Source organism: Rana temporaria, chromosome 7, assembly GCF_905171775.1.
Source record: "Rana temporaria chromosome 7, aRanTem1.1, whole genome shotgun sequence".
NCBI lineage: Eukaryota > Metazoa > Chordata > Amphibia > Anura > Ranidae > Rana > Rana temporaria.
In genome coordinates, this window is record NC_053495.1 from 59,850,084 (window position 1) to 59,872,152 (window position 22,069).

Consider the following 22,069-nt stretch of genomic DNA (forward strand, 5'->3'; position numbering starts at 1 on the left):
GTACACCACTCCCCATATTGCTTTTATTGAACTGTGATCACTTTTATGCATGTATGTTGGTTTTTAATATTTAAAACCTACTTTTTTGACCTGCACCATCGAAGCCCCATTTTTTCCTTTTCCTTTCCATGTTCTGTGGATGAAAGTTTTTTGGGTTCCTCTATTAGGTCTTCACTGCCCCTTTTGGGGTACCAGAACCCATTTGGTACCCTTAGATTTCTTGTGGATTTCTTTGGCTGTTTGATCCATCCGGATGATTGAGATATCAAACTCCAGCTGTGAACTACCGGGTCCATTGGCTTTATTCGTGGCTAATACCATCTGGATATCAGTGAGGCGCACCCCTAAGGTTTCGAGATTTCTTTGACTGCTCTGTCCATCTGCCGATTGGAAATATCCATGCTCGATTGATCCGTTGTCGCTGACAGTCGGGTCCAACTGTTCCAGTAAGCGTGTTTAAGTCATACCATTTGTTTAAAAGAAATTTCAATACAGCTCATACATATGGCTCATACATATGAAATTTCCATATGGCTCATACAGTGTTATGACATCTTCACCGTGATGTTCTTTACCCATTTATGATGGACATTTCCACCTTATTTGTTTCCCTTGTGGACTCATTATTATTGCAATTCCTTCCCCTTTATACCCAGTTGGGTGTACACTGTTTAGCGATTTATATATACTTCACGGTTTATATTTTTAGAGCTACATATTCACTCTTATCACTTTCGGATTCTTTGTCACATTCTTGTGTGGCTGCTTTTCTCATTTTGTTTTGCTTTTTTGTTTGTTTTAGGGTTAGCGTATCAACCATTTACTGTACATACTTATACCTCTTACCTTCTCTCCATTCCGGTGCCGTAGCCTCCGTCAGACTCATTGGCATGTGACAAATTCATCAGTGTCTGATGCCTGTGTTAATTGCTGTGGACCTTTCCTCTGATCCCTACAGTGCATCCAGAAAGTATTCACAGCGCTTACATTTTTCCACATTTTGTTATGTTATAATGTTATAGCCTTTTTTCCAAAATGGGATTAAACAGTTTTCCTCAAAATTCTACAAACAATTCCCCATACTGACAATGTGAAATAAGTTTGTTTAAAATCTTAGCAAATTTATTAAAAATAAAAAAAGTGAAAAATAATCACATGTACATAAGTATTTACAGACTTTTCTCAATACTTTGTTGAAGCAGCTTTGGCAACAATTACAGTCTCAAGTGTTTTTGAGTATGATGCTACAAGCTTGGCACACATATTTTTGGACAGTTTCTCCCATTCTTCTTTGCAAGACTTCTCAAGCTCCATCAGGTTGGATAAATAGCGTCGGTGCACAGCCATTTTCAGATCTCTCCAAGGATGTTCAATCTGGTTCAAGTCTGGGCTCTGGCTGGGCCACACAAGGACATTCAAAGAGTTGTCCCTTAGCCACTCCTTTGTCATCTTGGCTGCGTGCTTACGGTTGTTGTCCTGTTAGAAGATAAACCTAAGCGCTCTATAGCAGGTTTTTATCAAGGATGTCTCTGTACATTGCTTCATTCATCTTTCCCTCGATCCTGAATAGTCTCCCAGTTCCTGCCACTGAAAAACATCCCAACAGCATAATGATGCCACCATGCTTCACTGTAGGGATGGTATTGGCCATGGGGTGAGCGGTGCCTGGTTTTCCTCCAGACATGACGCTTGCCATTCAGTTCAATCTTTGTTTTTTCAGACCAGAGAATTTTGTTTCTCATGGTCGGAGAGTCCTTCAGGTGCCTTTTGGCAAACTCCATGTGCCTTTTACTAAGCAGTGGCTTCCGTATGGCCACTCTACCATACAGGCTTCATTGGTGGAGTGTTGCAGAGATGGTTGTTCTTCTGGAAGATTCTCCACTCTCCAAAGTGAAATGCTGGAGCTCTGTCAGAGTGACCATCAGGTTCTTGGTCACCTCCCTGACTAAGGTCCTTCTCCCCTAATCATTCAGTTTGGCCAGGCGGTCTGCTCTAGGAAGAGTCCTGGATGGAGGCCACTGTGCTCAATGGGACCTTCAATGCTGCAGAACATTTTCTGTGCCCTTCCCCAAATCTGTGCCTCCAAACAATCCTGTCTCAGAGGTCTACAGACAATTCTTGGACTTCATGGCTTAGTTTGTGCTCGGACATGCACTGTTAACTATAAGACCTTATATACAGGTGTGAGCCTTTCCAAATCGTGGCCAGTCAACTGAATTTACGACAGGTGGACTCCAATCAAGTTGTAGAAACATCTCCATGATGATCAGTGGAAACAGGATACACCTGAGCTCAATTTTGAGCGCCATGTCAAAAGGCTGTGAATACTTACGTACATGTGATTTTTCCGTGATTTTGCAAAGATTTCAAAAAACTTTTTTCATGTTGTCATTATGTGGTATTGTTTGTATACTTTTTAGGAAAATAATTAATTTAATCCATTTTGGAATAAGGCTGTAACATAAGACGTGGAAAAAGTGAAACGCTGTGAATACTTTCCAGATGCACTGTATGTAACAAATTTCGATGTTGTGGCCATAGGACGAAATTACAGCACAGCAGAAGACAAAGGTATCCGTCATGCCAGGGTTTGACCAGTGCCAAAGTGACTGGAAGAGGCTGGGGGGAGGGTAGGAAACAGTGATGCGTTTTTATTTTATTTAAGGACATGGTCTATAATCAGGAACTGCACTTGTTACTGCTCTGGTTTTTGCATTGTGATTATCACAAAACTGGCTCTGCAGAATTGCAAATCATTTGACAGGTAAATCAGTAACCATATGCATTTTAATTGTTTGCCCAGAGTTTCCCCTTAAGTATACTTGCTCTCCTATGCATAATCTTTGCAAGCTACATAACAGTTTTTCTTTTGGTTAACCTTCTTAATGTCAAAAACAGCATGCAAGCAATAATTTTTAAATAAATATCTATATTTGTCATACTTTTCAATGCATAATATAAATATTTCTTAAGAATGTGAATCCATATATCCCTCCCCTCTAGGTTAATAAGTACATGCCAAGCATGCAGCTCTGAGATTTGTCATATCTGTATAGCTGACTCACATGTTTGAAAAAGCTGTGAGGAGCTGTTGAGCTTCCTGTCTCTTCTAGGTACTCCTCCCAGTTAAACTCTGCCTCCTCCAGGCTGGAATCAGCTTCTGTATTAAAACGAGAAAACCAAATAAAAAACTAGATTACTTCCTGACCGATGCATATATACAACTAAATAAATACCAAACATTTACAAACAGAAAAAAAAAAGAATTAGTAAAAAAAAAAAGAAGAATGTTGGTTCTTCTGCATTATATAAAATGCTGACTTTTATATCTATATGAAAATGTGATCACTGAATTCTATATGTTCATGAATGCTTTATGTTACATAAGAATACAGATCATCTTAGAAATGTGCATACTGCCACTTGGTAATGTTTTGTACAACAAGATGAACACCATGGTAATCTTCCATCAAAGTTGTTAATTACTGTTTTGTTAAATTACAATATTTAAAAGGCCAACAATTCTTAGTAAACATGCAACATAACCACCTTGCATTTGATGCATGTTAAAAAATTATGCAGAGTTACACACATAAGAATATTAACATTTAAGTCGGTTATTAGAAAAAACATTATTTTTAATTAACTTGCTATAAATCAGACGTAATATTTTAAACTCGCAACCAACTTCCAGTTCAGTGTCCAGAATTCCCATAGAAAAAAGCTACCGTTTGAAGGGGTTAATGTGATCCTTTCCTTTGTCAATTCAGAGCAAATTAAAAAAGGATAAAATTAACCTCCTTCCCCGTCCCCAGAAGCAGGAGCATGTACTCCATTTTGCTTTCTTTAGGCTCGATTCACACCTATGCATGTTGCTTTTGAGCATTTTTGCAGTGCTTTTTGCAGTGCTTGCTGCGTTTTTCGACACGTGTTTTTACCGCGATTTGCGTTTTTTCTATAAAAAAAAATTTGCAGCAATTTTTATTTTTTGACATTTCCTTTAACAGCTTAAGACCCAGCCCATTATGCAGACCTGGTCCTTTTTGCGATTTGGCACTGCGTCGATTTAACTGACAATTGCGCGGTCGTGCGACGTTGCTCCCAAACAAAATTTACGTTCTTTTTTTCCCCACAAAAAGAGCTTTCTTTTGGTGATACTTGAACACCTCTGCGGTTTTAATTTTTTGCGCTTTTTAACAAAAATTGAGCGGCAATTTAAAAAAAAAAAATGCTATATTTTTTACTTTTTGCTATAATAAATATCCCCCAAAAAGATATAAAAAATGTTTTTTTTGTCTCAGTTTAGGCCGATACATATTCTTCTACATATTTTTGTAAAAAAAAAAAAAAAACGCAATAAGTGGTTATTGATTGGTTTGCGCAAAAGTTATAGCGTTTACAAAATAGGGGATAGTTTTATGGCATTTTTATTAATAATTTTTTTTGTTACTAGTAATGGCGGCGATCAGCGTTTTTTTTTCGTGACTGCGACATTATGGCAGACACATCGGACACTTTTGACACATTTTTGAGATCATTGTCATTTTCACAGCGAAAAGTGCAATAAAAATGCACTGATTACTGTGAAAATGACAATGGCAGTGAAGGGGTTAACCACTAGGGGGCGCTAAAGGGGTTAAGTGTGTCCTATTGTGTGTTTCTTGCTGTAGGGGGGCGTGGCTGGACGTGTGACATCACTGATCGTTGTTCCCTATGACAGGGAACAGACGATCAGTGACAAGCCACAGAGAAGAACCGGGAAGGTTTGTTTACACTCACCTCTCCCCGTTCTTCAGCTCCTGTGACCTGATCGTGGGACACAGGCGGCGATCGGGTCCGCGGATGCTGTCACGGCGCTTCGGACCGGGTCGCAAGTGTGCCACCGCCGGCACGCTCGCGACCCGCGGCTGGGTTCTTAAAGGGGACGTACATGTACGCCCTTGTGCCCAGCCGTGCCATTCTGTTGACGTATATTGTCGTGCGGCGGTCCTTAAGTGGTTAACAACCAGCTATAAACAGGTTAAAAAAACGCAAACCGCAGCAAAATCGCGTTTTGGATGTGGGCCCATTGAATTCTATTAAATGCAAAACGCTGCTTTTTGGGGGGAAAAAAGCCCCGACCCTTTCCAAAAACGCAGAGGCACAAAAAAGCATTGATGTGAACATGTTCCATAGGAAACCATGTTAAAAAATTTCCCTGAGTTTCTGCAAAATGCATGAAAAAACGCATTAGTGTGATTGGAGCCTTAAAGAACAAAACCCTTTGATACTGAAATTCTACACTAGGAGAAATAAAAAGTAATGATAATAGCAATGTAAATTTGTATTATCTATTACAAGTTTATCATTTGATCAAATGTTGATTATAACCAAATTTATAGACATACTGCAAATGTATCTTTCCATTGAAAGTGTTCCAGCAATTGGAGTTTTCACTTTACTTGAATGACAAGATTCTATTCCAAAGAATCCTGTAATGAGAGAAATATGTAGGCTGGCATTGCTTAACTCTCCTGCAAATATTCTGTTCCCTGGCTCTCATTCTAATGCTTTGGCTTTAATACTTTCTGAGTCACTTGCATGGCACAAGTCGGGAGATAAGAAAATCTGACATCTCTCTTTCATTTGTTCCATGCTTGTATTGGGTCTATAATCAAAAGGTATGGAAGCTAGACCCAGCCAGATTAGCAATGGCAGCCCAGTTTTTTCTTTTCCAGTAATGTTTATTAAGAGATTTTTCAAATGAAAACAGAAAATACAAATGCCGTTACACATAGCATCCTACCACTCCTCCTTTCTGTAACAAAGATACGATATTAGAATGGTGGTTATAACATTCCCACGGCAGCCCGCTTTTTTCTAACAAGTCAGATGTACTTAAAGCGGAGGTTCACCCTAAAATAATTATATACCAACCCGTCCAGCATACTTGCGTCAGCTACAGTATGCTTCTTTTTTTTTTTTTTTTCGCTGTATTTACCGTTTAATCCCTCAGTTTCTTTTCAGACTCCCGCGGGAAGTAGGCGTTTCTATGAATAGGGGGACATGATTGACGCCCGGCTATGGCACGTCACACGTTCTGAAAATAGCCGAAATAGGACTCGGCTGTATACGGCGCCTGCGCAGTCAGCTCCTAGTCCGTGCGCAGGTGCCGTAAAGATCTGAGACCTAGTCCGGCTATTTTCGGAACGCGTGATGCGCCATAGCCGGACATCAATCATGTTCCCCTCTTCATAGGAACGCCTACTCCCCGCGGGAGTCTGAAACGAAACTGAAGGATTAAACAATAAATACAGCGCAAAAAAAAAAAAAAAAGCATACTGTAGGTGACGCAAGTATGCTGGATGGGATGGTACATAGATGTTTTTTAGGGTGAACCTCCGCTTTAATGACGGGGGTTACATTTTTGCATGTCAGAGGATTATTAGTTGTACTGTAAAATTGTCCAGAGTGAAGAGGACTGTAGCAGCTTTTCACTAGACTTACGCTGGCCAATACACGCATGTTCAGCAGGATCGGGCAGGCTGAATTTAACAAGTTGATTGACCAACTTGGGTACAACCTGCCTGCCGGATTCGCTTTTGATTATCCAAGTGGCTGCTATAACCGCTAGCGATAATCACTGTCTTCTCCCGGCTGGGACAAGGCATTGGGGGTCATTTACGAAAGGCAAATCCACTTTGCACTACAAGTACACTTGTAAGTGCACTTGTAAGTGCAGTCGCTATAGTGCAGTTGATGTAGATCTGAGGGGAAGCTCTGAAATTAGGGGAAGCTCTGCTGATTTTATCATCCAATCATGTGCAAGCAAAAATTCTATTTTTCCTTGCATGTCCCCCTCAGATCTACAGCGACTGCACTTTCAAGTGTACTTGCAGTGCAAAGTGGATTTGCCTTTTATAAATAACCCCCAATGTCTTGGCAGGAGGAATTCCCGTCAGCACTGTCTGTGCAGATGAGGGAATCGTGCAAATTTCTTTTCTGCAACCTGTGGGTGCAGGAAAGAAATTTGCACAGTCTATGGCTGGCCATAGATTATGCCATTCCCTTTCCTCCAACCACAGGTTAAAGAAAAGTAAATAGCTCTATTCCCCTATCAACACTGTCCGTTTTAATAGGGGAATCCCTCATGATGCACTATTGTACTCTGACAGCGAGAAGTTTCCCCATCAACAGAATACAATAATCACTGCTACTTGCTTTAGCCAGCAGCAGAGATCATACAAAAAAAATAAAACTGACATTTTGGATGTCCTGAAGTTGATTAATTGATCAACTTTAGTACCATTTGCTTGCCCATACAAGAGATCAAAATGTGCCCTGTTCCTGCTGAACCGACACAATTTCGATCTGTCTTTGGCTTTAGTCAAACAAAAGGAAAAATTGGACTCAACAGTATTTGTAGCTAAAATGCAAAAATTTTTAACAATTAAATTTATTACAAAATTCACTTATAGAAAATGTAATTATTTGCCTGAAGCACAACATTGATTTCACCAAAGCAATATACAGTATCTCACAAAAGTGAGTACACCCCTCACATTTTATTATATCTTTTCATGTGACAACACTAAAGAAATTACACTTTGCTACAATATAAAGTAGTGAGTGTACAGCTTGTATAACAGTGTACATTTGCTGTCCCCTCAAAATAACTCAACACACAGACATTAAAGGGGTTGTAAACACTCAAGGTTTTTCACCTCCTGTGATGCAGCTGCCTCCAGAGCCCCCCTTTTACTTGCCCGAACCCGGTCTTTTCAGTGACAGGGAGGAGAACACCAGCTCCAACTGGTGTATCGGGTCTTGATTGGATAGATTAATAGCAGCGCAACCATTGGGGTCAGCCTGTCAGTGCTCAGACCATACACCACATCAAATTGACCTGCATGGCTGTCATCCCAGAAGGAAGCCTCTTCTAAAGATAATGCACAAGAAAGCCCACAAACAGTTTTCTGAAGACTAGCAGACCAAGGACGTGGATTACTGGAACCATGTCCTGTGGTCAGATGAGACCAAGATAAACTTATTTGGCTCAGATGGTGTTAAGCGTGTGTGGCGGCAACCAGGTGAGGAGTACAAAGACAAGTGTATATTGCCTACAGTCAAGCATGGTGGTGGGAGTGTCATGGTCTGGGGCTGCACGAGTGCTGCCGACACTGGGGAGCTACAGTTAATTGAGGGAACCATGAATATCAACATGTACTGTGATATACTGAAGCAGAGCATGATCCCCTCACTTCGGAGACTGGGCCGCAGGGCAGTATTCTAACACAATAACGACCCCAAACACACCTCCAAAACAACCACTGTCTTGCTAAAGAAGCTGGGGGTAAAGGTGATGAACTGGCCAAGGATGTCTCTAGACCTAAACCCTATTTAGCATCTGTGGGGCATCCTCAAACGGAAGGTGGAGGTCTCCAACATCCACCAGCTTCGTGATGTTGTCATGGAGGAGGGGGAAGAGCACTCCAGTGGTAACCTGTGAAGCTCTGGTGAACTCCATGCCCAAGAGGGTTAAGGCAGTGCTGGAAAATTATGGTGGCCACACAAAATATTGACACTTTGGACCCAATTTGGACATTTTCACTTAGGGGTGTGCTCATTTTTGTCGCCAGTGGTTTAGACATTAACAGGTGTTTTTGCCCAGCCGAGCCATGCTGTCGCAGTAAAACTTCGGTGGTTGGTCGGCAAGTGGTTAAATAAAACTTTATATCATATTTCTATATCACTGGACTTTATTCTGCACCTTAAAAATCCCATTCAATCCTTTATCCATTCAACTAAGGGATGTGGTGCCAACAAGTCGGTTTGCCCGTGGTTATAAAGTCCTTTCTCAATAAATCTGTTTCATTACATACCTTCATTGTTCTGTTCTTGGACACTCATGTTAGTGGAGGTGCATCCAGTGGCTGAAACAGGATTTGCAAGCTGTGTCTGTGACATCAGTCCAACGCTTAACGTTCCCATTCATCCAACTCTAAAGTACAGAATAACAAATGATTTTACATAAAAATTCACATGCTATATGCACCGATGATGCTTGTAATAGCTATAGTGGCCATTTTGAGCAAGAACTATATTATATATATATATATATATATATATATATATATATATATATATATATATATATATATATATATAAATATAATAGAAACAAAAAATCATGATCCAATGTATATCTAGGTATCGCATTATGTACACTTGCTTTTATGATCTAAGCTCTACTAGTTGCACTAAGAAGCTCATAAAAACCTTAAAGTGCTGGTAGTGACATGGTTGAGCTCGAACTAAAGGAGATGCTTATGTATATGCTGCAAGAGCCAAACAGTGAGAACCAGTACACCCCTATTTAGAAAGGAATTGCGATTTTGCACTACTGCAGTTATTTAATCTCTTGTGGACCATTTCAAACCTAAAAAAGATGCCAACAAAAAGGTTAAATGGGTCAGCAGCAGGTCATTAAAACTCAGATTTCTGGAAACGTACTAAAAGCGCAGCAAAAACAAGCATCATGCTTGTGGTGTATTTCTTAATGGCACTCCAAAACGCAGGTAGGAGTCCCACGTTTTGTTGTGCGAAAAACACAGAGGAAAGAGCTTGGCTCAGTGCCAAAAAAAAAAAAAAGGTATTTAACGAGCGTAGGGTACCTCATTGAATTAAAAAGGCTGCCATATGCTTTTGCGCGGCAAAATAAAAACACACACAACACATTGCATCAGGTGTGAATGCAGCCTTAAGCCTCGTACACATGATAACATTTTCGGACGACCATTCGTCCGTTTTTTGTTGCATGCTAGTCTCATGTTGAAAGTGAAGAGGTTACTCACTATACGAAAATTGCAACGTGTTGATTTTTTTTCCCCATACGAAAACCGCACAAATTAAACGAAAACCGAATGTTGATTTAACCTACTACAAACATTTCATAGTCTGCACATCCAGTTTTTGTCGGAGGAAAAAACAGAATCGGCTCTCGAAAGCACCATACCAACGATCTGAAAATACGCAGATCATCAGAACTTCTAATCTACATACCTGTTCTTGGTCAGTGACTAAAGCCCCATACACACTATCAGTTTTCCTGCTGGTTTTCTCTTCAGGTTTACCAAAACCATGTAGTACAAGGACCTGCCTGATTGCATTCAAATTGAAACGCTTAAGGTTTGACCTCATATTACATGGTTTTGGTAAACCTGAAGAGAAAACCATCAGGAAAACTGATAATGTGTATGGGGCTTAAGAGCTTTTTAAGCCAGAAGGAATAGCAAGCATGCAAGAGTGTTGGCAGCTGTCGCTGTCCTACTGAGTGCTGTTATCTCTTGACTGGGTGTCAGCACCGAAAATGAGGTGCCAATTTATAGATCTGTAGATCACATAATCACTGCTTTCCCAGGGGGACTAGGGAAAATCTGCAGAAGATTGACTTCTCAGCACTGGGCTCCCGGGGCCATCTTGGAGGAGGCCCAAATTCACCTAAAACTTTATTAGCCATATTGGCCCCAAAGAGGCTACGTACAGCTCTGTTTATGGTGTGAGAGTGATGGTGATTAATGCCTCATTCTCATTGTGAACAGAGCTATCAGTAGATTCCTGAAGTATGAATCTGCATATTCCTGCAGTATGAATCACAGGTGGCCACAAACTGCTATGGCCAGGAAGCTGGACCAAAGCAATGACAAGACGTACAAGAGCCACGGCTCTCCACCGCTGTTCGCATATGGTATATCCGCACATCAAGTGGTTAGGGACAGATGACCAGTCCTGGACACAAATTTGCGGGTGCATGCAAACAGGGACAGACAGCAGGAGACCCTGATGTTGCTGTTTATAGGTTTTCTGGTTGCAGCTGTTCACAACCACCTGCGATTCGAGCTGCAAAAATCCACTAACAACTCTATTTGCAAGTGTGAATGAAGCCTAAAGCAGTATTCAGTGGACCACAGGAGAGCCACCGTTTAATTCAAGTTTGCGCTGGTCAGACTGCGATTTTTTTTACTCTTGCTGCAGCACTTCGCAAAAAAAAAAAAAAAGCAGGCATATTTGTATATACAGCATTACAGTAATAAGAGTTTAATAAGGCTTTATTTCTTGGGTTTTCACACACTTTAAATTTACACTGTAGGGCTGAATTTTGTAGACTGTAACAAAGAAAAATAGCAATCAATTAGATTTCTTGTTAAAGTTGTATAATGGATGCCGAAACCTGATTGGTAACATAACAGCTTAACCTTACGTCCAAATGTCTTAACTCGTCTCCAATCTACATAAATAAGAAACAGTCCTAGAGATGTGTGAAAATTACTAATGTGCTTGTCTGGCTTGGTGTACCATGTATAAGGAAGTAGTTAATTACTTTCAGTTAAATCACACGTGTTTCACTTTCACTTCAAAGACAGATAAGACTGCCACGCTTGCTATGCACACAGGTTTCTTTTTGAAAATCAAAAGAAAAAAAGAAAAGAAAAATCGAGCTCTTGCCTACAAGCAAGTAATGTTTCTTTTCATTTTCATGAAGCAGATTATCTGTTATGGACAACATCCCAACTCACACTTGGCTTCATCAATCAATCTTTGTTCTGTCAGTAGTTATTGATGAGCCGAGCCCCGGCAGTTCACGGAGTAATTTTTCAAACTTAAAAGTTCAAGTACTGAAACCCAACCCAATTAAAATCAAATGAGAGACAAAAATGGTAAAAAAAAAATAAAAAAACAACTCTAGATCCTATTTTATAAGTCAATATACCCTCATTTTTTTCTAGTCTAATGGGCAAGGAATTTTCAGACAAATGGCCTGGGGGGGCTGAGAACATGTACCAAATGAAAAAACAAAAACCATTTTAAAATTCGGTTTGGAGGGTGAGCAATAATTTCAAAGTGGTTGTAAAGGTTATTTTTTTTTTATGAAAATAATAAACATGGGGGGTTATTTACGAAGGTTAAATCCACTTTGGACTACAAGTCCAAAGCACACTTGAACTCTGACCCCTCTACATCCCAGATATCCCCCCAGCACTATGACCCCTTTACATCCCAGATATCTCCTCAGCACTCTGACCCCTCTACGCCCCAGATATACCCCCAGCACTCTGATCCCTCTAAACCCTAGATATCCCCCCCAGCACTGTAACTATATACCATAAGATACCCCTTATGTTGTGACCCCACTACATCCCTGATACCCCCTACACTGTGATCCCTGATACCTCTAGCACTATAGCCACCCAAGCTACCCCAAGAATTGCTACCCCCTATAAACCCCAGATCCCCCTCGGCATTGTTTTCCCCCATACACCCTTGATATCCCCCAGCACCATTATTCCATCCATGTAGTACCCCCTTTTCCAGTGGAGATACAGTTCATGTAAACTTTTGGCTCTGTACCCACCTCAGGCACTGCACTCACCTATACCAATAAAGCAGGCAGAAGGAGGGGCGGAGGAGGGAGCATCCCTCCGGGCATTCCAAGCCTTTCGGTGCAAACAGTGCTGGACAGCTGGGCTCACCAAGACACCATCCACAATGCTACTTCCGCAGTTGGGCTCTCAGTGCTGCCGACTCAGCAACTCCCACTCCAACTCATACCCTGCAGCCTTCGAGTCCCGAGCATTCAAGCTGCATGGAGCAGTGTCAGAGCATCACTGGCTTTCCGACCCTGCCCCTCCCTGATGGCTGTGAAATAATAGTTATTGTTCTGCACAGCATGGTGCACTGCTGCCAGCCTGCCTCCCCTGTGTATCCATCACTCTCAGTGCCATCATGGGGCCCCCAATTTTGGGGCAGCGTGGGCTCAAGGAGCAGCTACTTTTGGGAAAAAGCAGGGGCCCCCTTATGCAGCTGGGGCCCCTGGGCAGTGCCCAGGGGTGCCCTCTCATTAAGACAGCCATGCTGAAAAGTACACCTTAGTAAACCAAAAAGGAGTTTTAGGCCAACAACTAGCTAGGTGTGGTGGTAGTGTAGGTGGAGTGGACTTAAACATAACTACAATTTGGTTTACCTTGATCAAAAAAAATAAAAAAAAAGGAAAAAATGTAACCCTAAATAGAAGACAAAAACACACTGTGAACCCAGGCCTTGGTACCTAAGGGAATACACTATATTTCCAAGTGAATATCAAGCACAGCTGGTCAAAAGGTCCATCACAGACCATAGATGCAGCGCCTTACTACAGCCACTGCAAGGTGTTAAATCTTCTGCGAGTGTGGATTCTTCCTAAGACAGACAGGAGACCTGTTTAACTTTAGCCAGTAAGTAAATTAAAATTTGGTGCCGATTTAGAGCATCTACAACCCAACATTTAAATGTTCAACTCCCCTTTCTTTTTGTGGCCCTATATGCCTTTTATTACAAATAACTGTGTAAATACCTTCTCTTAGTGATTTTTTACATGGATCATGCGATTTGAAACCTTCATGTCCTCTCTAATGTGGAAAATGGGGATAAATTTAACCACTTTAGCCCTGGAAAATGTTACCCCCTGCCTGACCAGAGCATTTTTTACAATTTGGCACTGTGTCGCTTTAACTGACAATTGCGCGGTCATGCAATGCTATACTCAAACAATTTTTTTAGCGCTGTAAAAAAAAGTGACAATTTTGAAAAAAAAATATTCTTTTTGCTATAATAAATATGGCCAAATAAAAAAACAAATGTCTTCATCAGTTTAGACCCATATATATTCTTCTACATATTTCTGATAAAAAAAAGTTGCAATAAGCGTATATATTTTGGTTTGCGCAAATATTATAGAATCTACAAACTATGGGAAAGATTTATGACATTTTTACTAGTAATGGCAGTGATCTGCGATTTTTAGAAGTACTGCAACATTTTGACAGACAGATCAGACACCTTTGACACTTTTTGGGACCATTGGCATTCATACAGCAATCAGTGCTATAAAAATGCACCGATTACTATGTAAATGTCACTGGCAGGGAAGGGGTTAAGGGGTTAACTATGTGTTCTAACTGTGTGGAGATGGGAGCGACTTGGAGAGGAGACATATAGTTTTCCCTACTTAGTAGGAACAAGCGATATGTTTCCTCTTCCCTGACAGCACAGGGATTTGTGCATTTACACACACACACACACAAATACACAAATACACAAATTCCCCGTGCTGGCGCTTGTGCATGCGATCGCGCGTTGCCAGCTGTGCAGCGGTGGGCAAAAAAGGGAAGAAGGATGTACCCATACAGGATTTCGCCCAAGGGAGCCATTCTGCCGCAGTATATCTGTGTGAGCTGTTCAGGAACGGGTTAAATATTGCAGTGACAGTTACATAGTCAGTCAGGTTGAAAAAAGGCACAAGTCCATCTAGTTCAACCGTAAAAATAAAAAATATCATACAATCCCATATAAAAGGCATCACCCAATGGCATTTAATGCTCTATCTGTTGTGAAAGCCAAAAAGAGTTTCATCCCACCAGATGTAGCAGCCACAACAGAAGGTAAAGGGTAGAGGACAGGGAGCTTTGCAGTCACATGATCAGATGTAAAATAAATAAATAAATCACTGATTTGCGATAAAGTGCATGCACGGTCATATGAAGAAAAGAGGAAGGGGATATTTAAAATGTCAGTTTGTTTGTTTATTTTCCTCCTACTACAAGAGAGACACATACTGTACATACATACATACATACATACATACATTCTGCCTGACTGGAGAAACAGAGTTACATTAAAAATGAAATTCCTTTTTTTTTTTAAAGTTTGCTTTCTGACAAAGATCTATTAGCAAAATTTGTTGTGGTAAAGCAATTAGTCAAAATAAGTACTTTAAAGTGGGTCTAAAAAGGCAGAAAGTTTTTTTTATCTTGATGCATGCTATGCATTAGGATAAAAAAAACCTTCAGTGAGCAGCAGCCCCCCTAATAATTACCTGAGCCCCATCTCGATCCAGCAATGTTGCACCAGAGCCTCGGCTGCCGGGGACTCTAACTCCTGATTAGCTGAGACAATTAAAGTCAGTAGATCAAAAATGGGGGAGGTTGGGACTTTATATAAAATGCGATTTTAGCAATATGCAATTAAATATAAACATGGAAAAAATAAATGTTACCATGTGGCCAGGCTCAAAGTTGTCAACCAAAAAGCACTAAACCAAATAAATCTGTCTAACTGCTGTAAGTAAAAACAGAGGTTTAGTTGCAAGCATTTGCAAATACCTGGGAAGCTGCAGCGGCTGCAACACGGCACTCTGTATAGCTGCAGTCCTAACTATGAATTTAAGGTCTCCTGAAAGGGAGCCCAAGTGTGCTAATCAATAGGCAGAGGACAGGTGATATCCTAAAGCCCGCCCCTACCTATAGTTGGTGTGGCAAAAGCGAACACTGGAAAACAAAAGAAAAATAGGAGTGGAGCAAAAACCTTGCCCAACAAACCAATATACCACCAAACTAGAAGCAGACCAACTCAAACTGGGTCTGCCAGTAAAAAAAATGACAATGCGTAAATAAACTGATGGGTGGTAAGTCAGTAAGCCAATGGAGGAGAGAGAGGGGACAGGCCAGAGCCGCAGCTCAGTGTCTGAATGGACACACAGAGCAGCGGCTCGGGTTCCCCCATAACGAGCAGCTTGCTGTGGGGGCAGGAGGGAGGGGCCAGGAGCGCTGGCAAGGGACCCGAGAAGAGAAGGTTTTGGGCTGCTCTGTGCAAAACTATTACACAGAGCAGGCAAGTATAAAGTTATTTTTTTGTTTAAAATTAAAGGATTTTAAAACATACAATTCCCAATTAGAAACAGCAGAGCACTACCGAGTAGGTGATTGCACCTAGACAAACTCCTTTCTTCTAGCCTCAGAAAAGCCCATTAGGAGTTTTACATCAGAGGCACATTGTTCCCACTCCTGCCTCTGATCACTTAATTACATTGATGGTGTCATCAGGTGGTTGGGTCTAGGCATAGAAAGACGCCAAAATGGTGCCCACTCCTGCAAAGTAGATGAAAGTGTTGACATAGCCAAAAGAGCAACTGCCTAATGCTTACTATTCTTTTCTTACATGTAAGTTTCCATTACTATGCTCCTTTGGAAAACACTGAATCACTGATCCAAACCAAGTATAGTAAATTAAAGGGGTTGTAAACGTTTGTTTTTTATTTTCTAAATAGGTTCCTTTAAGCTAGTGCATTGCTAGTGCACTTACCCTTTCCTTCGATTTCCCCTAATAATTTTTTTTCCCCCTTTGTCTGAATTTCTCACTTCCTGTTTCTCCTCGGTAAGCTTTCCCAATCATCCATGGGGGTTAGTCAGCCAGAACAGCTTACTGAGAAGAAACAGGAAGTGAGAAATTCAGACAAAGAAAACAAACATTTAGAAGGGAAATTGAAGGAAAAAGGTAAGTGAACCAACAATGAACTAGCTTAAAGGAACCTATTTAAAAAATTAAAAACAAACCTTTACAACCCCTTTAAATCAGAGCTACTGATCTGCATAGTAGTTTGAAGTAAGTATCTTAAAGTATTAATGTGGACCTGCTAGTAAACTAAATGTAACCCAACCAGGACCATGAAGTGGAGACCTAAAACCTTTCAGATACGTTCTTTACAACAACAGGAGCTCTGAAACCTGGTGCAAATCCCAATGTTGTCAGGGAATGGCTAGAGCTGTATTTGGGATGAGACAAGAAAACGTTATGTCCTCAGGCTGTCAGCTTTGTCATGCCTATTTTAGTAAATATGTTTGTCACTGACACAAGTTCACAAAGCCACTGTATAATCATGATAGAAATGCAACAAGCATTTTTAGAAAGGGTCAGCAGTAGCAGCCTATGTAGTTCTCTGTATACATTTTAATTTGAAGAAGAATGAAACTAACACTGAAACGCTGGTGACATTATACCTACCTAAATGCTGAGGGTGCAAGCAGAATTAGCTGGTGTAGGGTGGACAGCAGCATCTGAGTGGTTACAACTTAATGCAGAGATACTGAAGTTGTCATTTCAACCTGCGCAACGTGCAGGTGTTAAAAAACACTCAAGCCTCCCGTTGGGAAAACTGCCATGAGAGATTTTGGTCGGGAAAACCGGCCGTGTGTATGCTCCATTGCAGTTTTCCCGACAGGAAAACTGCCAAAAAAAAAAAAAAGGAAACACTGCGATGGAGCATACACACGGCTGGGATTCCCGACCAAAGCTCTCATGGCAGTTTTCCTGTTGGGAAACCCGGTCATGTGTAGGGGGAAAAAAGTTACTGAGCCGGTTCTCAGTTTTCCCCTCTGGCTTGCCGGCGGTAAAAAGTCAGCCGGGAAACCTGTACGCGTGTACGAGGCTTAACTCATGTATAGTTAACATGTTAGATAGTTGGAAGGGATGTATTGGAGGTAATACTAGTATTTTGGCCACTAAAATAGGTGTAGTTTCAGTGTGTACCGCTTGTAATGTTGAAGTAAAATAAGCCCTATTGTTGGTGTAATTGACAGTGAAGCCGTGTACACACGACCATTTTTCATGCCATGGAAAAAAACAAAGTTTTTCTCGACGTGAATTTTGTCAAGCCTGCCTTGCATACACACGATCGTGAAAAAAAAAATGCTTAAGCAAAGCGCGGTGACATACAACACGTACAACAGCACTATAAAAGGGAAGTTCCATTCGATTGGCGCCACCCTTTGGGCTGATAATGCACAACGTGAAAAACAAAAAAAAATAGAGCACGTTCTAAATTTTTAATGCCCGTTTTTCATGTTGAGAAAAATGCTCTGGAGCCTACACACAATTGTTTTTAATGACCAATTAAAAAAATTGCATTTTTCACATCATGAAAAACTGTCGTGTGTACGAGGCATTACAATATCCCTCAGCATTGGTGACATCAGCAGCAATAATAATAATAAGTGGCCACAATGATCCCACATTCAGTATGTGCCTACCCGAACACAGGCCAACAAGCCAAGATCCCTCTCCCATGGAGAGTTCCAGCACTCAGTATACAGCTGTGGCTACACACTGGGACACCCTCTAAGGCAGTGGTTCTCAACCTGGGGGTCAAATTATTATTTGCCAGGGGGTCACCAAATCATGGGCTGTTCCTGAAGCCCGCAGCCGCCCATTCAGTTCACGGCATGGCTGGGGGGGCAGAGACTAGAAGTCAGCTGACATGAGGAATGTGAAGTGAGAGGGGCTGGAGGAGACCCTATCTCCCGATTTCAGCATAGGTGTCACTGCTACGAGACACTACAAAGTCTGAGACACTGTGAATGCGGAGACACAGTGAGTAACACTACCTGTGATTATAGTTGCCATTAAAAGTCCCCACTACAGTTCTCAGATCAGCAGATGATCTTGATTAAGAGCACCTAAGTTGACTGATCAGAACTCCCCGCCAGCCCTGCCACTGATCCTACTAACCCCACCCCACACCAAGAAATAAGAGAAGAAATAAAAATAGAGAATGCATGGAAGGGAGAGAAAAAGAGGGAAAGGAACAAAGAAAAAGGGAGCGAAAGACAGCTAGAGAGAGGGATGGGGGGGGGGGAGAAAGGAGAACAAAGAGATAGAGGGGTACATCCTCAAATGTACCATAAGTGGTTTTAATATTGTACGAGTGGAAGGGACTCAGGGAGCGCTAAATGTCCGTGGGTTAGGGGCACAAATTACTTGTCTTGCCTTGGATGCTGACAACCCACGCTACGAAAATAATTTTACTGTTAGGGGTCCCCGCAACTTGGGAAATGTTATCAAGGGGTCATGGCACTAGTAAGGTTGAGAACCACTGCTCCAAGGCCTGGTTCACACCTATACAGGTTGCAGTGTGCATATTCCAGGTGCCATTTGCTTTGTCAAAAACACGTTTTTGATCCATTGAAGTCTATGGCAACCAAAGACCAAAAAAGTCCCTGGCCCTTTCCATAAAATGCACAGATGTGAATGCGACCCATAGGAAATAATGTTAAATGACTGTAGTGCATTTCTGCAAAACTGAAAATGCACTAAAAAAATGCATAGGTGTGAACCAGGCCTAAGTGGTGGTAGGACCGATAATGACGTATAAAAAGTCATTGTGTACCAAGTTTGTCTTTGTTGTCCAGGTCAGGAGCACAGCGAGCTGCACACCGAGCCCCAGAGGCTCCAGTGCCAAACCAAGGATCTGAACTGATCAGCATTCTGGCACCTGACCGAAGAGAAAGTGTTGTAACATCACCTGTGACAAAATCAGTACTTTCTGGCAATTCAGCAATGGGGAGGTTTGGCCCCGATTCACAGCAGCGTAACTTCAAAGCCAACTATTCAGAGCAACTTCATTGCAGCTTGCTGACACTGTGCGACTTAATTTACCAAATCAATCAATTTATCTAAATCTTAATAATATTCTAATAAATAATATTACAATTACAAAAATGTAAGAGCCCAAAGTTGGGTTTAAAACTCACTAGTTATCTTTAGCTGGATGTACACTTGTAAATTTTCAAACTAACTTTCATATGAAGAATAATATGAACATTCCCAGTGCACTCGATGGCTTGTCAAATGTAATTTAAAGTACCGTATATACTCGAGTATAAGCCAAGTTTCTCAGCACATTTTTAGTGATGAAAATGCCCCCCCTCAGCTTATACGAATCACCTTTTTGCACCTGATCTCCCGGACCCGGACTTTGGGGACCCGGTACCGGCCGGCACACATGTAGCCACTTTTTCTCTACAAGTGTGCAAAGTTTGTAGTCCTGGGGGACCTACGGCCGGTAAGCACCGATTTTTCAAAGTCGGGCACCCCTTCCATAGACTCATGTTAAACAGTAACTTCTTCAGTGACTTTGGGGACCCGGTACCAGCCGCTCGTAAGTCCCCTGGACCCCGGAACTTGGCACACATGTAGCTACATTTCTCCTCTACAAGTGTGCAAAGTTTGTTGTCTGGGGGGGACCTACGGCTTGGGAGCACCAATTTTTCAGAGCCAGGCTCCCCTTCCATAGACTCCCATGTTAAACGTCAGTCATGGGCACAGTGAGGCATGGGCACAGTGAGGCACACAGATGGACACCTTAGGCTTATACTCGAGTCAATAAATTTTTCCATTTTTGTGGTAAAATTAGGTGCCTCGGCTTATATTTGGGTCGGCTTATACTCGAGTATATACGGTACTTCAAAAATTTGATTTTGCTTTTAACATAACATTTTGGAAAGAATGAACTTTATCCAAGGACAACCAAATATACTGTTAGAAAAATCGACATTCGTTTCGACCTCTGTGACGAGAAAATTCAAAGGAGTAGGATGGAATTTCTAATTAGTGGGGTCAAATCAAAGAAAGTTCTACTTGTGTATAGCCAGCTTGAGAGAAAAACATTTAATGGTCTTGCTCCGATTCCAGATTTCACCAAATGACTAAAGCCTCGTAAACACGATCAGATTTTCGGACGACTGTTCGTCCGTTTTGTTGTTGCACGATAGTCTCATGTCGAAAGTGAAGAGACTACTCACCGTTACAAAAATTCTTGTACGTCAGAATACAACTTCAGAAGTGACGTAATGTGTTGAATAGTTTTGTATGTATTTTTTTGTTTCTGAACATGCCTAGTCTTGCTCTTAAGATTTTTTTCGGATTAAAACAATACGGAATAAACGAAAAATCGGACGTTGTAGTTCACATCCGACAGCAATTTTATAGTCTGCACATCCAGCTTTTGTCGTACAAAAAATGTGGCTGTCGAAAGCACCGTAATAAAATTTGAAAATATGCAGATTGTTCGTCGTACGAAATTACTCTGATTTCGTATCGTGTCGGCTTAACTCTCACTTAAAGTGTATCTAAACCTAAAAAAAAATAGATAGATAGAAAAAATACATTTCATATGATGCAGCTTACCAGTCCTAAGATGTATTGGCTGCATTACATTCCCCCCCCCCCCCCCTTTTTATTTTCACCTGTAGATTCTGACAGTAACACACTTTCAGTCCTAGGGTGACAAACACTCACCCCACTGTGTCAGGACAAAACTTTAGAAACTTCCTCCTTTCCTCTTCTCCATGACAAAGAGTGGGGTTCTGTAGTCCTCAGAGAAAACTAAGAAAAATGCAAAATGACAAGAATGTAGCACAGACAGAAAGCACAGGAAGATATCGGCTTATAAGATTTCTGGCAGGTTCAACACGTTTTTTTGCATTTATCAGAAAGAACAAAGCACTTTTGATAGGATATTTAAACAGACCAAAAATTAACAAAGAAGAAAAATGAATTGTTAGGCCCCTTTCACACGGGGCGGATCTGCTCAGCGTACTGCGGTAGCTCAGCAGGAGATCGCTACGTTGATCTCATCTGAGCCAGATGACAGGTCCGTCTCTGCTCACTGAGCAGGGAGGGACCCGCCAGAGCCCCGCTGATTTCTATGGGGAGATCGGACGAAAGTGCACTTGGAGGTGCAGACGCTGTAGATCCAAGGAGGACATGCTAGGAAAATAAAAAAAAGCATTTTAGCTTGCACATGATTGGATAATAAAAGCAGAAGAGCTTTCCCTCATTTCAGATATACCCCTCAGATTTACTGCGACTGCACTTCCAAGTGCACTTTCAGTGCAATTTCAAGTGCACTTGTAGTTCGCCTTTAGTAAATAACCCCCCCCCCCCCCCCCCCCAATGTCCGTTTTCATCAGATCCCATTCGATCCGCCAAACGGGTGGAGAACATATCGCCATACGTCTATTTTGAGTGGATCGGATGGCAGGTGGGTGTCAGCGGACACATCTCCACTGACATCCGCCTGCCCATAGGAGTCGATGGGTGGCCCGCTCAGATCCACCTAAAAAACGGACAGGTGTAAAAAGGGCCTTAGCGATTAAATACACTTTAAAAGGAGTGGTTGGGGAGCAAGGAAAGGGAGAAATATGTGCTGCTGGGAAGGGTAAAAGCACAGGTTCACTTTACTTTGCTAAGCAGACCCAAATATTTACCATCACCAAAAAAACTATTTGCACTAATAATATGATAGATAATAGATTAAAAGACACCCCCCCCCCCCCCCAAAAAAAAAAAAAAAACATTAGAAAACCATTATAACAAATAATGGTAAAAGGTCCCACACTTGAGAGCAGCTGTGAGCAATTTACACCAACCACTCTTGAGT

The 22,069-nt window shown here is 41.5% G+C and overlaps 1 protein-coding gene across 1 annotated transcript in view; it reads right to left on the bottom strand.

The window, feature by feature from the left end:
* Positions 1 to 22,069, bottom strand: part of SFMBT1 (Scm like with four mbt domains 1) — a 144,261-nt gene that overhangs the window by 98,231 nt on the left and 23,961 nt on the right. Inside the window, exons 2-4 of the mRNA XM_040359451.1 lie at positions 20,926 to 21,012; positions 8,862 to 8,980; positions 3,066 to 3,160 (exon numbers count right to left, since the gene is read on the bottom strand). Of these exons, the coding sequence (XP_040215385.1) occupies positions 3,066 to 3,160; positions 8,862 to 8,970 (204 nt within the window). The 5' untranslated portion in view covers positions 8,971 to 8,980; positions 20,926 to 21,012. The remainder of the gene's footprint in view (positions 1 to 3,065; positions 3,161 to 8,861; positions 8,981 to 20,925; positions 21,013 to 22,069) is intronic.